At 36.0% G+C, this 16622-nt stretch overlaps 1 protein-coding gene across 2 annotated transcripts; it reads right to left on the bottom strand.

Moving 5' to 3' along the window:
* Positions 1-6504: 6504 nt before the first annotated feature.
* Positions 6505-9827, bottom strand: LOC135783743 (G2/M phase-specific E3 ubiquitin-protein ligase-like). Of its 2 annotated transcripts, none has more exons than XM_065294481.1 (7): positions 9749-9827; positions 9469-9666; positions 8786-9039; positions 8527-8655; positions 8200-8340; positions 7441-7561; positions 6505-6799 (listed from the first exon to the last, which is right to left on the bottom strand). In XM_065294481.1, exons 1-7 carry the CDS (start codon positions 9768-9770, stop codon positions 6579-6581), a joined length of 1086 nt encoding a protein of 361 aa, XP_065150553.1. In that variant the 5' UTR covers positions 9771-9827; the 3' UTR covers positions 6505-6578. The 2 variants fall into 2 exon arrangements, with proteins under 2 accessions (XP_065150553.1, XP_065150554.1); XM_065294482.2 differs by lacking the exon at positions 9749-9827 and adding an exon at positions 9193-9278 and having other exon boundaries at positions 9469-9608.
* Positions 9828-16622: the final 6795 nt, after the last annotated feature.

The following is a 16622-nucleotide window of genomic DNA, read 5'->3' as shown; positions in this document are numbered from 1 at the left end:
AATCTCTCCTATGCAGGGTCTACGACAAGACTGCTCCCCTCTACATGGATCCTTGTGACTCTCGCATTGTTGGTTCATATGTTGGCAATTCAAGAGAGACAACAATTAGAAGAGTACTGAAATCTGAACTTAAATCCCAAGCAATCATGACTGAACATGTGGAAAAAAACAAAATTATATTTCTTTACATTCTACACACTGATCAAGGACATTGCTAAACCCTCATAAAAGCTATGTGAATGCTGTTTTAGGAAATCATGCACCATTTCTGTCAATTTGAAAAAGAAAAATCATCATTTACATTTATACTATCATAACTTACTTCCAGAAAAGCTTGCAACGTTATACCAAACTATTGTAAGTTTATCATTTCAGCCAATTGCCCATATGCCTTAATTATAGAGAATTTAACTTTTATTGACAAAATAACATTTTTATAGATGATTACCTACGTCGTGGTCGAATTTTTAAAGGAGAAGACAGTTGCTGTTGTGTGTAGATCATGGATTGTGACAAACGGAAATGTAAGTAGTTATTTTTTAAGCCTATACCATCTTATAGAAGCCGTTCCACATTTTGAATGCTTTGTGAGTGGGTATGTGTCTACTTGAACAGATTATAAGCTGCTACTGGCCTCCATCTGATCAATCTAAAAAAGCAAAAAATGGAGAACTACCAGACAAAACATCCTGGAAGCTTTTCCAAATAAGAATCATGGAGAAGTCATTTACATGTAAGAAAAAAATAAACAATTTATACTCTAATTACACATTCTGACATCACACTCTGTCTTTGTTAGGTTCTGTATAAAACCAAATTATTTTTGTTAGTGACGCTAATAAATGGGAACAACAATACTGGCTTCTATCTCAGTTTTTCTTTTTTTAGCAAACTATCAAAAAGCTTTAACCTACCTCAAGCGTGCAGAGGAGCTCTCCAATGTTGAAAGTGATGGAGGAACCCTAATAATGAAGAAAAGACCGCTTAAGCGTCCAAGTCGCTTTGAAAGTGACACAGAAGACGGTAAAAGTTATTTATAATTATTACTTATATTTCTAATATACTGAATAATTAAATATGAACTTGTGCATTCTTTAAAAACACTTTTCAGTAAACTTATTGAGCATTTATTTTTTCAGTACTTTACAATAATCCAATGATCTATTAATACTTGTATTTGTATTTAACTAATCTTGTGTTAGTATTTGCTTTCTGATGTGTAGTTTTAATTCTCCTCAAAGGGAATACTATGGAAGGTTTTTTGGTCTTTTTTAAATTAATTAATTAAATTATAAAATAATTAATTAAATTATAAAATAATTAATTAAAATATAAAATAAAAAATAAAATCGCAAAATATGTCCCAAATTTGAAAAATGAAATGCTAAAATAAAAATTAAAACATTATATTAAATGATTTCATTTTTAACGTGATAAAGCATCATTCCGGCCAAATTGAAAAATAAAATTAAATTGATGATTTGACATTTCATTTTCCATATAATCTTGAGACAAGACTGACAATATTAAAATAAAAAGGCAAGCTTGAAAAGGAATATGTAAATACATTTTTTAAAAGGCTTTTTATTCATGCCCAAGCAATAATAGGGACAAAATTAAAATGTAAAGTTCATTTTTAATGTTATGTTCTTTTTTATTTATTGGTCTTCTTTTTCATTTTCGTTTTCATTTTCAACTTGTATGCAAATTCAATGCTAAGCAGTGGGCGGGGCTGAACGACACTGGTTCAGCAATGGCGGTGATCAACGGTGTAGCAGCTGAATTAAATGAGCTAGCAAATATTACCGATAATGACAAGTTTATTTTGCTTCGAGTTGAAGCTATTTTGGATACTCTTGGAAACTTTGCGGCTGTCACAAACTATGTTGTAGATCCAGTGGTTCTTAGTAAGTTGCAGGACGTTGTGGAGTGCCTTCAGGCAGCAAACTGTTTTGGGGATCGCCTTGGCCCTGGTCGTCCAAAGTACGACATACCTGTAGAGACGATACGGATGCATCTTCTGAGTGGTTTTACTGTTCAGGAGATAGCAGACTTATTTGAAGTAAGCAACAAAACCATCAGACGGAGGATGGAACAGCATCATATGAGGTAAGACAAAGTTAGTAGTGATTTGGGCTAAGTTAGCGTGCACGTAGATTTACAATGAAACTTATTTACGTACTATCTATAACCATTGCCATTGTTAGTGTTGACGTATTGTATTATAACCGTTCTTTGTTATGTGCTTGTTCGCTGTGCATGATCTGGCAGTAAGTTGTGATCGTACCTCATTTTGTGATTTCATGCACCGTGAATACAGAAGACATGTATGTATATTGTAGGTTATGTCATCAGAAACGAATGGATATGTGAAAAGGGTTATTATAGAAATGTCTTGGTGTTAATGTACTTTGAAAGAATGATATATGAAAGTAAGCATTCAAATTTATGAATGCTGAAATGAATTTACTAAAACCATGGTTACTACATTTATACATTGTAGTAATCAAAATAAGCTATGGTTTTGCTACAGTAACCATAACCGTAGACATTAGTGTATTAAATGGCAACATTTGTAATGTAAGATGTTAGATCACTTTAAATAGTCTTAACACCGTCTATCATTGTATCTAGGGTATCTGATCTGTATTCAACTATAAGTGATGCAGAACTTGACAGCACCATTGAAGACATACAAAGATTGTATCCAAACTCGGGGTACAGAATAATTCATGGTCATCTGCATTCACGAGGTCTCCATGTTCAAAGTAAGAACCCTTGCATTTTTAACAAGATTTTTACCATTCACAGTTATAAAAATATGTACTATGAGGCTGTTGAGATGTTGTTTATAATTAGATTTGAAGAGTTTATATGCATTAAATGCCACCTCTGCCAAAAATTTGATCATGATTGTAATTGAATGCTCTGAACATGTTAGCCTACCACATGTTCATCAAATAATTTTATGCCAAATCCACTTTAGCCCCTAAGGTCATTCAGAAATACAGTTTTTTTTAGGCAGAATCCATTAAGAGTATAATAAAAAGCCTCATTAACAAAAAATCTTGCCAGACACGCACAGTGGGTTTTGCATCTGAGCTCTTATTTACTTATAGCTTATCTATACAATATAAAGGTTGATGTTACCATGCCATGCCCTATAACTTACATTGCCATTGTAAGGATGATTCTAAATAAAAAATAGTTAAATATACAGTTTACCTTTCTAACCAGTATTTTATTTGATATTATACTCCATTCTGTTTTTCCCTCACAAGCTTTGAGGGTACGAGAATCGGTAAGGAGAGTAGATCCACACGGAACACTGATGCGAGCAATGTCGACGCGAACCATAAGGCGACGTCAGTATACTGTTCCTTGTCCCAATGCTATGTGGCATATTGACGGCAATCATAAACTCATCAGGTACATACAACAGAAAAGGTTCATATTGTTGGCGAAAAACCTGCACAAAGATATATATTTAATTCAAAAATGCTTAATATCCACAGGGTAAATTACGAAAAAAGGAGTAACAATTAAACACAACATAACATGTACAAGACCAGACAACAGTGGGTTAAACAGAGTGAGTTTAAATTGAGTAGAGATGATGACATTGATTGCTAGCTTGATTGTAGACATGAATCAGCTGAGGGAGCGTGGAGGATGATAGGCAATACTGAGGCTGAATCCCAAACCGCCTACTTCCAAATATATAGTATGTAAAAAGCGCTACTTTGCGTACTATATAGTATGGAAGTAGGCGGTTTGGGATTCAGCCTGAGAGAGACAAATGGTGAAACAGACAGGCAGACAAACTGGGTGCATGGCATTATAACAAGCATATCATGTCCATGTGCAGACACTTATTTTTTTTTCAATTAAACACCTTAACTTAAGCAGATTTAGATTTTTTAAGTTTATACTGCATTTTAATTAAACAGATGGTACTTAGATTAGTAATTATTACTAGACATGTTAATATTATTACATTCACATGTGTGAAATATCTGGAAATATTCATCAAATGTTATTTTTCACTTTTATGGGTTCTATATGCTTTTGATGTGACGCATGTCCACATAATTCTAATCTGATGTTTGAACTTATTTACAAATATTTTTGTTTATTCTGTAGATGGAGATTGGTGATTCACGGCGGTATTGATGGTTTCAGATGACTAGTAGTTTATCTGTCTGCATCCTCAAATAACCGAGCATGCACTGTTCTCAGGAACTTCATGGCTGCTGTGAATGAGTATGGTTTACCATCAAGGGTCCGGTCTGATAAAGGTGGGGAGAATATTGCAGTTGCTGAGTACATGGTGGCACACAGAGGAGAAAACAGGAATTCTCACATTACAGGGAGAAGCGTACACAATCAGAGGTAAATATTATATAGCCTACATTAATATAGGATAAATGCTATTATTACATCAGGCTTTATATAATCAACATAATGATGTTTTGTTTCTAATATAATTTCTCTCCCCTAAGAATTGAGAGGCTTTGGAGAGATGTGTATGAACATGTTTTAAGCATGTTTTATCACATCTTCTACAACATGGAGACAGAGGGAATACTCAATCCATATTCAGAGACTGACATTTTTGCTCTTCACTGGAGTTTTGCGCCTCATTTGCAGAGTAATCTCGCTTACTTTAAAGATGCCTGGAATAACCACCGCATCAGAACTGCTGGGAGCCAGTCACCCGTCCAGCTTTGGTTGAGATACAGTGCCAACAATACTGATGACCCAATTCAAGTAAGCTATCAGATTATATACCCTTAAAGGTGCAGTAAACAATTTATGAGAAGCATTGTCGATATTTCAATTATTGATACTTCATTGATCTGCCAACCAGTAAAGGTAAAGACTGTTTGCAGCACAAGTATGAATGAATCAGATGTGAATTACAACAACATTGGACACTATTCAAGAAGAGTATGGTACATTTTTGCAAATTATTATTGCTGTGGTTAGTTCAGAATGGACAACTGGACAATTCACAGACATGAAAGCTTGCTTTCCATCAAGTCAAGATTCAGAATGGTCTAACAAAATGCTTGCATCTGAGCTGTTTAACACACTCCTATACATTTTAAAACACTACAATGAGAAGCATGTATAGATCTTTGAGCATGCTGATATTTTTAGTGCATGCAAAAAAAAAGAACACTACATGATGACAGTTGCATTTGTATAAAACAGCGCTGCTAATGATGTGAATATATAGTCTATAAATTCAACTACTGACTAATCAGAGTTATGTTTTATAGAGAACCAATGCCATAAGTTGTTAATTTGATCATCATGCCTAATTTATTTTTCCACAGTCATAACCAGGGGTGTGACGAGACACTCCACGAGAACAAGATTTTTACACTTCCAAAAAATCCTCAATGATAAAATGAACGGGAAACAGAAATCACATAACTATGAAATGCTGTAACTAATCTAGGACTGTCCATAACAATTATTTTGGTAATTGATAATATTTATTATAACAGATGCCTGCAGAGGGCACTAGCAGACCCACAGATGTTATCATTACTTTGGATTTTAACTCTAATCTAAAGTTATTTAAATCTTTAATATTTGTCCAATTACAGTAGAAATGCTACAGCCACTGTTATTCTTGAGCAAAAACATGCAGAGATTTAATCGTGTAAGTTAGACTCATGTAATTTAAGACTTTATACGAGTTTCCAAATGAACATTATTGGAAAACCAAACAAAAAACCACACGCTGTACAAGACAGACTATTGCATGCTCTGTACTCAACTTTATGCTGATATCAAGAGACAGATTTCATCTCCACGATAAATCTTGACATAATTAATCTTGTGACACATTTTAATCATATTGATCTCATTGCACAAGATCTTGTCACACCCCTAGTCATAACTGTTATAACTACATCCACATTGACTGATTTTCATTAAACAGGTGGATGAAAATTATGGGATTGACTGGGATGGTCCCCCAAGTCATGACAGCGATGGAGTGTCAGTTCCAGAAGTGGCTCTTCCTCGACAACTTACTGAACAGGAATTGAGTACCCTGCCAAATCCTAATGTGCCCTTTTCAGATGCCATTTACACATACTACAACACAGTTACTAAACTTCATCAACTACTGGACAACGTTTAAGCAGTACTGTATTTTACAGCATTTCAAATGTTGATATAAACTCTCCAGCCACGTTTTTTTAAGTTTATTCAAGAACCCAGGCAAAGCACTGTTTGCGTTTTATTAAACTTGAATAAGACACATTTGTCTAACATTGCTAACTGTTTTTTTTTTTAACAAAACAGTTAATGCAGTGAACTGTTGTAAACGAGACATAACCTCATATTTTCTATGTAATAAAGGACTTTGACAAACTACGTTGCAAAACTGTTTTTCGTAATTGTGAACAAAATAGTGCAGAAACATGCACTAATGCTGTTGTTGAGTAATTGGCACATTCCAAAATGAGCTAACACACGGTTTAAACTGTGACCTGTATGTAGTTTAACTTAAACTTTAGAATTGATTTGAAGTCACATGTTTGTTCACTGAACAGTAATTACACCAAACCAAACCCACTGTCTGTGGATGATACAGCAGCTTTCAGGTCCTTCTGGAAACTCTCATAAGTGCTGTATTTCACTGGGAGCTTGATTGTTTCTCTGCAAGTGGATGCAGTTGGCATTGCAACATCAGAGGACACCTCTACATATAGATTCTGAGAAAGAACACCCCAACCCACCCAGAACTGAATGAGTTGTATCAGCTCTTCTGGTGTGCCTGAAAATAAAAAATAAATGACCCTGAAGTAAAATAAAATGTCAAGTTGCATGCATAATTGAAAAGTGAATAATTAAAAGCCTGTTTACAAAAAAAAGAACATGTATAGTTTCAAAAGACGTAAATATGGTGTACAAATTGCATGTAATATTTTCATAGAGCTCAAATACTTTATAGACAAGTTGAAGTAGGCGGGCCGCCATTAGCCTTTCACTCTGCCAAAGACTTCCAGTTGTGTCTGCCAAGCACTTCCGGTTAGCGTCTTTTACTGTCTTTGGTTAGCGTGCAGAAAAAAGTAAACAATGGATGGTGTTACATGCCGACACGTCTCTGGGACATATTGTGCTGTTCGCGGTTGCAACAACTCGTGGCGAAAACAAACTCGCTAACCGGAAGTGCTTGGCAGACACAACCCGAAGTCGTTGGCATAGTGAAAGGCTAATGGCGGCCCGCCTATTTCACCCAGGAAACTTGTCTATGGAATCTTTTAAAAATTACCAAAATCTTTAAATGGAACACCGAATTTTCAAAATAAAATCAAACAAGTGGAATAAAGCATTAAGAAAATAAAATTTGTTCATTTATGTTAGGGTAAACATGTTTCATAATTGCGCATGGTGCAGTGTTTTCTTTTTACCTACCCTTTTCGATGTACTCTCGAAAAAAAAAAACAGTCATTTTGCATGTGTCCTCCAGAGTATAGTCACCATACTCTTCATCATCAATGTCAACTCTTGGCCATATAGTTCTGTTGAGGATCATCTAAAATACCAAGTAATACATATATATATATATATATATATATATATATATATATATATATATATATATATATATATATATATATATATATATATATATATTAGACTAGACAGTAATTATCTAGTACAGAAGTTTTCAAACTTCATAATGGCAGGGAGCCCCACATTTTAAGAACTTGGGGACACTTTCTCAAATTATAAATGTACTACATATATACCACTACCATATATCCATTTATTCTACGGGGCTGTTGAATGCTGATAGTTTGAGAAACATGACTTGTCAAATGTCCTAAAATAACCACCAGAGCAATGTTTGTGGTAACTGTGGTATAAACGGAATAATTGACGACAGGCCGTTGAAAATAATGCATAATGGCCCGTCATCAATTATTTTATATAAAGAAACCGTCTTATATAAAAAGTTATTGTTAACAAACTGTTAACAAACTTACTTTGGCTACATATTAGACTTTTTGGCTGTTTCTTTTTACTCTTTTTTTGTAAGCGGCCCCTTAAAACCTCATGGGGGACCCCAGTTTGAAAACCCCTGATCTAGTACACACATTACAATTCTCTATTTAAATGGCACAATGCAATTTATCAAATAAACAGTCAATTATGTAAATTCACCAATACCTCTGAAGTGATCCTTTTCGCTGATGATCTTGGAAAAAGAACATCAATCAGATCACGCCGTTCTTTTATCATACACAAGACTCCTGTGTCTTTTAACCCCTGTCTGATCTGACGAATTCGCTTCTCCCTTCGAACAATGACCTATATAAATGTAGGATTGGTGCAATGAATGATGTGAAAGAGAGTAGTGCATGAAGTCAACTCCTGAACATAAATGAGCACAGTGATAAAGCACCACAGTAAATTACCACTTCAAGGACAGGAATATTAGGTAATAATTATTACAGCATGTAAAGACTAGTAAAACAAATAGAGTATGACACTTACTGCATGGTAAAGGATACTTTGTGCCAACCACTTTCTGTTGTTCTCATTAACTGGTGGGAGATCCCAGCTGATTGCCAAATGATTTACTTGGTCACGTTCATCTTCTGTCAGATTACCAGACCCTTGAAGCTATCACAGCAGGGTTTTAACAGAGAATTATTAGTAGAATGTTCTTCAAGACACATCTAAAGCATGCAATACATAACGCATATTCTTGTCAAACAAGATATTATAGATGATGATGATGCACTAAACTTACAAGTGAAACAATATCAGTCACATCAGTGTCAGGGCAGTCTTCTAGTTCTACAACAGCTACCTCATCCTTCTGTCCAATCAGCAGATTGAACAAAGACTGACTCAAACCAGTGAGAAAGGGACCACCGTGTAGGAAGGAATGTCCAATCATGCGTCCAATGACACGGAAAAGGTCACTATCAAGTAATAGCCGAGAAGTGGAAGGCACCAAATGGTCTTCTTGTCCATTAAAGAACAATTTTTTACCACAGTTTTCTAAAATATAGGGTGATAAAAACAATATCTATAGAAATGTTCAGATGCTAAATAAACAATGTTAACTCTACACAACGTTACACAACCCTAAACATTTACTTCTGTTACATTAAATTGAAATAGGCCAAAAAATACTTCATATTTCAAACGTACCAAGATTCAGCCCAAATCCATACTGCACTCTTGACATAACAAAGGAAAAAAATGGCGTTTTATGCCATCTCCAAAGGCAGCATCCCCTGTGTATAAGATTAAAAATATTGAACCAAGGAAAAAGGAATACAGAAATGAAATTCCACTATACCTCACTATCACATTGTTTATAATTGCTTTATATTTTTATTTGCAACAAAGATAATAAAATATATAACATAATGGCGAGTAGATCACTGACAGGGATCTACAGTAGTTGTCTAAATTTAACCTTACCCCCAAGTACAACAGACAATGGACGTGCCCAGTTGGTCAAAGGGTTTTTGTAAAATGTCAGTATTTCTCTTTCTCTCTCTTCAGGACTTTTAAGTAGATTCATCTTTGCCACAAGATCTGGTTGATTCTCCATTTCTTGCAGTGCAGAACGTCGAAATATATAAGCAGCACGGTTCAAGTCAGGCTCAGTTCTCCAGTCTGCAAAAATGTGCATATGATTATATGTATATGAAAACAATGTTTATTTGAAAGTTGAGAAATTGATATTTAAAAAAGTGACCTTCAGTATCCTCACTGCCCATTTTCGAATCCGGTCTCTTGTTACTCCTCCCATCAAGTGCAAGATCATGACACAGCTCTCTGCTCAGTGCCGGTCTTTCCTATACGCAAAGTACGCAATTTGCATAGGGCCCCGCACCACTAGAGGGCCCCCTTGATCTCAGAATTATTTAAAACCATTATATCAAAGAAAAATTATTATTATGTTTAATGAAAACAAGACGCTATAATTTAAATAATTTGCAAACTTCCGAATTTGTGCGGGTTTTTAAAAATACTTAATGATTTCTTAAATCACTGATATGTACTCGGACAACATGCAGGCAGTTTCTCAATCCGAAGGCTGCAGCCTTCAGAGGTCACATTTGTAGGCTGCATATGCGTCATAAAAACGTATTTTAGAATATTAACAATTATAATGTTGACTATTATTCTTAGTTAATGGTTAATTGTTATATTATGCTTATGACTTGCAAATGAAATGCTTATTTAACTTAAATAAATCAGGCTTGATGACGTATGCAGCGCGCATATGCGACATGATCCGGAGGTTGCAGCCTTCAAATTTAGAAACGGCCGCGTGCATGACGCAGAAGAGTGATTTGGTAACGATGCGCATATTATATGCCCACCATTGATTTAAAACAAAGACAGAGCTATCCGTCTGGAGCAGAATAAAGGGAAAAAAACGTGAAGCAAGGGAACAAGATAAAGGATTTGCGCGAGCAGATTAAGTCAATGTAAAGACACGCGTCTTAGCATGGGGCGATTCAAATGACGCGAATTGGGTGACACAATTGCCGCGAAAACACGCGCTTTTTCCTTTGAACTTCAAGAACGCGCTCTCGTGCAGGATAATTTGACGAGAGAGAGAGAGAGAGAGAGAGAGAGAGAGAGAGGTAAGAATGGTGCCCACGTCGAGAAAACTTAATAGAAGACTTGAAATTTGTAAAGGATTAAAGTATATGTCACTCGTTTAATTACAGTATGTTAACTGGATAACACTGGATATAACTCATTGTATAGATAATAAAATAATGTATTTTGATTACACAAATCAAACCTAACTATATGATTGTAGCTGCTGACCAGCATAGGGAATCTCTATGGCTAATTTCTAAGACATGTTGCTGATACAGTACTGTGTGTTGTACCTTATCTTGTTAATTGAGTCTTTTTGGGCATCTTATGCCTAGAATTATTCAAGGAGATTGATTCTTTTAACTTCCTTTAAAGTTTGATCAGTTGTGCATAATGACATGTGCAACAAATGGATATAGGGTGTCAAACTCATAGATTTGCAATATTTAAAATCAGACACTATTTTTAAAATATTTGGGGTCAACCTCTGTGACAGCTTTAAAGGGACACTTCACCCATTTGCATTAAGCTTTGTATAGTTAGAACTCCAGTCATGTTTTTGAATGGTCATGCATCATTTCCTCAGTTGCCGCTGAGACTGGAGAAATACAGATTTCAGTGTTGCACATCCTTCTTTCAATGATGTAAAAATCATCATTTTGCATCATTGAAAGAAGGAAGTGCAATGTCTTTGTTGAGGGAATGAGACTACAAACACCCCTTTTCTCTGTCAAATAGGCACCAAATTCTAAATGTATGTTACATTTCGACTACAAATATAACACTTTCAATAAGGATTAATGTTTCTACGGGTGAAATGCTCTTTTAAAGCTGAAACTTATCAAATCCTATCAGAGGTCCAGAATGTCATTGAAACACACCAGTGGCTTTGCTGTCATCAGTATTAAACATGTTACCCCTCGAAGTACCCCTCCCCACAGAGCCCCCCCCCACATAACAAATCCCAATTTAACCCCTGTGTATTAACAGTATGTATTTATATGTAATTTAATTTGATTAATTACATTCATTTAGATCAGGTAAATTTTTTAGTGCTTCTCACAACACATTTTAAATCAAAACAACTTATCAGCAAATACATGTTTCATGTTATAATCAGCAAGTTTATCAGTCAGGGTTTCAAAGTAATGTGCATATGGGAATATTATACAGCTATAAGATAATACACTATGTGGTTAGTTAACAACTAACTAACAGCAACATTGACTGGGTTTTACCCAGATAGCACAGGTACGTTTGTGAGATGTCTGGTAAAGATCTGGAGATCTGGAATACATCTGGTGTGTAAAAACATCTTATAAAGGAAAAGAGCTGCTTTACATACATTCTAAATCAAAAACGTCTTGCAAACATCTTCAATATGTCTATATGACATCTTTTAGGAGACGTCTCACAGACGTCAATGGTGTCTTGAAGATAATGTGTTGTATACCCTTCTGATGGACAGGGAATGACTAAAAGTTTTTGTCCTTGTTGCCCCATGTGGTCTGAGCAATTCAAAACCCCCACCATCTTTCAGTTTTGGAAACTCCACAAACAACGTGGACTTGAATTCATCAGATGTGCAGAACTTATCTGTGACAAAATTGTTACATTTCAAAGTAGTACTTGACATTAACCATTTAGCTGGCTACATTAACATGTAACCCAAAGTACTAAAATGGTTCCATAAGAAAAAGAAGTATACCTGGGAAACTTATCATTTTTTCTCCCAAACCTGAGCATTCAAGTTCCATTCTTTCCCACTGCTGAGGTACTTTGCAGTCACGTCATCCATTCAAACAGTAAAACTTATGAGTGTAACTCTTTTTGGTGCATGGCTTTATTAAAGTCTGTCGTCTGCGCGTGACAGAGGACACTGTATTGCTGCGAGGGTATGGTGAAAAAAGTCTTGACACCTCACCTGTGGAGACGTGAAAAGCAGGGTTATATACTTTATATTTACATACTTCAAGCACATAAAACCATGGTTTTAAAATGTGTGAGAATTTCACAATAATTACTAGTGACAAACACAGTTGTTGGCAAACTATTTACCACATTTAATAACTCTTTTAGCTGTTGACAGATACTAAACAGAAATGCAGAGCATCCTACAGGAAGTCACTCGCCGAAATGGCGTCAAGTGGGGAGAAAACTTATACTACACTAGTGTGGTGTGCTTGTTTTTTGAAACTTTCTTACAAATATTTTAAGTTACTAACATACTAACCACATTGCTTTTGTCTTAATTAATTCAGTTATTCCAGTAATAGTCCATCTGTGCACGGTGTACATCTTTTTCCAGATTAGTTTAAGTGCCAACTGAACTAAGTTATGATAAATGTTGGGTGGTACGGGCTGCCCCCACCCGCAAAACAAACTACCGTAAATAATAACAGAAAACGTTAACGGATATCAACAACATGAAGTCACTAAAACAGAACTTCAACACGTCTTTTATTTTTTATATATATAACATTTATCGGGATATAGTGTAAGGTTGAAGTCTTGGCTATGAATGTTTCATCCCTGCTGAAAAAAACAGCATCAAACCAGCATGGGAATTATGCTGGTCTATGCTGATTTAGCTGGTGGTCACAGCATACCAGCACCAAAACACAACATATGCTGGTATGACCAGCATGGGATGCTGGTGCTAATGCTGGTTTAGCTGGTGCTAATGCTGGTTTGGTGCTGGTTTAGCTGGTGCTGATGCTGGTTTGATGCTGGTTTAGCTGGTGCTGATGCTGGTTTGATGCTGGTTTAGCTGGTATGCAGGTTTTTTCAGCAGGTATAACTTATTAAATCATATGTTAAAGATTTAAGAACACAAACTGCGTTGACATGACAGGGTAACACGTGAATCAACTCATCTATTGTGATCTTTAACCTACTTACGCTGAACAGTTTCTCTGGCAACTACAGATGCCCGCGACTCAGCCTGGGGAATTGCAGTGGGACGTGGGTTTGATGAGTTGACATCAGGCGAGGCAATCGGAGTCTGGCTTGTTATGCTCTGTTGTGTGTTCTGTTGTGTGTTCTGTTGTTGTTCCAGGGCTGCGGCAGCTTCCCGCAAAAGTTGACTAACAGATTTTGCCATCGTGTAAATGTGCACGACGACGCAGCAGTTCCAACTGAGCACGGCACGCACTCACACGAGTCAATTACTCTCAGATCCCTCGATTCTGGCTAGAGGGGATACAGCAACTGTGACATCTCGCGAGATGTTGGGTTTACGGTTATGTTTGGGGTAGGATTAGGCCGAGAAACAGCGGTTCTGGATTGAAATTATACGGCTAGGACATAAATCCCGTGAAATGTTGGGTTTAGGGTTAATTTGAGTGGAAGATTAGGATGAAAACAGTACTCATCCGGCGAAATTTCATGAGAGCTTGTCCGTAGCTGTATCCCTTCTATCCGCTACTTGAGCAAGTTCAGCCCCGCCCACTGCTTAGCATTGAATTTGCATACAAGTTGAAAATGAAAACGAAAATGAAGACCAATAAATAAAAAAGAACATAAAATTAAAAATGAACTTTACATTTTAATTTTGTCCCTATTATTGCTTGGGCATGAATTAAAAGCCTTTTAAAAAATGTATTTAAAGATTCCTTTTCAAGCTTGCCTTTTTTTTTTTATATTGTCAGTCTTGACTCAAGATTATATTGAAAATTAAATGTCAAATTATCAATTTAATTAAATTTTTCAATTTTGCCGGAATGATGCTTCATCACGTTAAAAATGAAAATGAAATAATTTAATATAATGTTTTAATTTTTATTTTAGCGTTTCATTTTTCAAATTTGGGACATATTTTGCGTATTTATAATTTAATTAAATATTTTATAATTTAATAAATTATTTTATAATTTAATTAATTAATTTAAAAAAGACCAAAAAAACCTTCCATAGAATACAAGATGGAGCATAAACATTTTCTTAAATTGTTTAAAGTGCAAGCATTTGTAATAAACATAGCTAAGTAATTAAACCTCGACATACATTATAGTTACAGACACTGAAATATAATAAAAACATTACGAATGTGTGCTCTTCAGATACAGAAGTATTTATACGGGCAAAGCAGCGGAAGGTCAAAAGCATGGCTGAAAGCTGACCTCAAGCTCCTGTCTTTGAGGAGCAGAGGCATCACGACCCAGTGCCACAAGAACGTAAGTAACCTGTAAGAACAATTTATTTGTATCAAACAAAGAAACAATAAAGAAGCAACCTAATATGAAATTTGTATTACAATTTAGAATTAACTGATATAATGGCTTCAACACCTTGCCCATCAAGTAAGTGTTAAATTGTTTTACATTAACATTCATTTTATTACTCTAATAGCACAAAAGAACACAGCAGTAATCAACAATAAGTGCTATAAAATGGCAACGACTATGGGTTGTGCATCTTGGTCTGTAAAATAAGCATGATTGTAAATAGATCTAACACACATAAACATTTATACACATATAAACTCATAGTATTAACTTATATGTTAGATTATATCCAGTTGTTTATTTCATGCTTTTAATATGTACCCCACTTACGTTTTTGTAGTAACTGGTATGATACAGCATATTATTTACATTTCTTAAATGTATTTTTATCCCAGCATCAGCTGGGCCCAGTCAAAGAAGACTTCAGATGCCTGATGAAGAGCAAAGTAATAAATTTGATGCTACATAAAGTTAATCTGTTAATATCATATTTAAATGCATATGTAATTTTTTACATGTCAGGCTACCTCACACTGAATAGAAAAATTGATGAGGTGTTGGCAGAGCTGCGTCAGTTGCGAGAAATAGTTCTGCCCCAGCAAAAGCAAACAGCAACATGTGGCAGATGAACAAGCCAGTGTAGAGCAACTCCAAACAGAGGAAGAACTGTCTGCATTAAGCTTAAGCAAGAAAAGCCATTTAAAAATTCCATGGTGATTACCTACAAAAATCTGAATATAAACAAATGTCACAACAGGACAGTGCATAAAACTGATACATACATTTATATATTGCTTGTTTCTTTACAGATGGCTTTTAGTGTGAGACTCTGCTCTGGGACAGTTGGCCACTCAGTCCGTAGAATGTTGCGAGCATTTGGGACCAATATGCTCTGGTCCAAATTCAGCCTAAAAGGTAGAAAGGGGAAAAAACCGTTTCAGGACCTTGCCATCATGGGTCTTATCATGGGTAAAGCAGCATTTTAAAAGTCACTATTATTTTCAAAAGTCTTTTCAAAATTCCATCTGAAACGTTTTAATCATAGTGCTATAAGGCAAGTTTGTGTATCAAGTTTTCCCATACGATGTATACAGAAGAAATGCTCCAAACTATGAAGTGGTTTTAGTCTCAATTATTTGTGTCTAAGACACAATGCACTAGGGCTTTAGTGATACACAGATCTCCCTATACGATCCAATACTAATTGGCATACATAGTTGAAAAGTGTGTACATTCGTTTGTCACCAGGTGACGATCTGTGAGGGCGGAACCAAAAGTGTGGAAGATGGGTTCCGCCCGGACAACTAACTCTAAACACCGGGATTTCCGGGGTTTCCCCGAACGCTAAATCAAGCCAAATTACACGCAGGTGGGGGCGATTGACACGGCGATTCCTGATAGGCTGATCAGAGGAGAAAGCAGAGTACAAAAAGGCCTTTGAAGACATCAGATGGGTGCTGTTGGTGTACTTTGTGCACGCTGGGTTTGCCGTTGTGGAAGCCGCCGTAGTGATCCACGTCGATCCCTTGGGGAAGAAAAGAGGCAAAAGGTGACTAGGTGAAGAGATTTGTGGACGGATTTACTTGTGGATGATATGATTCAGAATCAATGAGTGCAGTGAAACCCCAGGTTGTGAGCACAAACAACGAGTGAGTAACCGCTGTTGCATGTGTATGCTGCATTGACAAAAGGCTGCTATTGTGTATTCTGAGTGTGTTAAAGGTACCTGGCCCCACTGCGAAGGGAAGCGTGGGTGAGCCGTGGAACAACCGGAAGTACGAACAGGTT

Source organism: Paramisgurnus dabryanus, chromosome 2 (genome assembly GCF_030506205.2).
Source record: "Paramisgurnus dabryanus chromosome 2, PD_genome_1.1, whole genome shotgun sequence".
Taxonomy (NCBI): domain Eukaryota; kingdom Metazoa; phylum Chordata; class Actinopteri; order Cypriniformes; family Cobitidae; genus Paramisgurnus; species Paramisgurnus dabryanus.
This window is presented reverse-complemented; position numbering and strand designations above follow the sequence as displayed.

Excerpts from the sequence above, each read along its gene's own strand:
- LOC135783743 (XM_065294481.1), bottom strand. The coding sequence starts at position 9,770 with ATGGGCAGTGAGGATACTGAAG. Across the intron at positions 8,341-8,526 it reads AAAGTATCCTTTACCATGCA|GTCATTGTTCGAAGGGAGAA; the intron begins GTAAGTGTCATA and ends ACATTTATATAG. Across the intron at positions 6,800-7,440 it reads TCGAGAGTACATCGAAAAGG|GCACACCAGAAGAGCTGATA; the intron begins GTAGGTAAAAAG and ends TTTTATTTTCAG.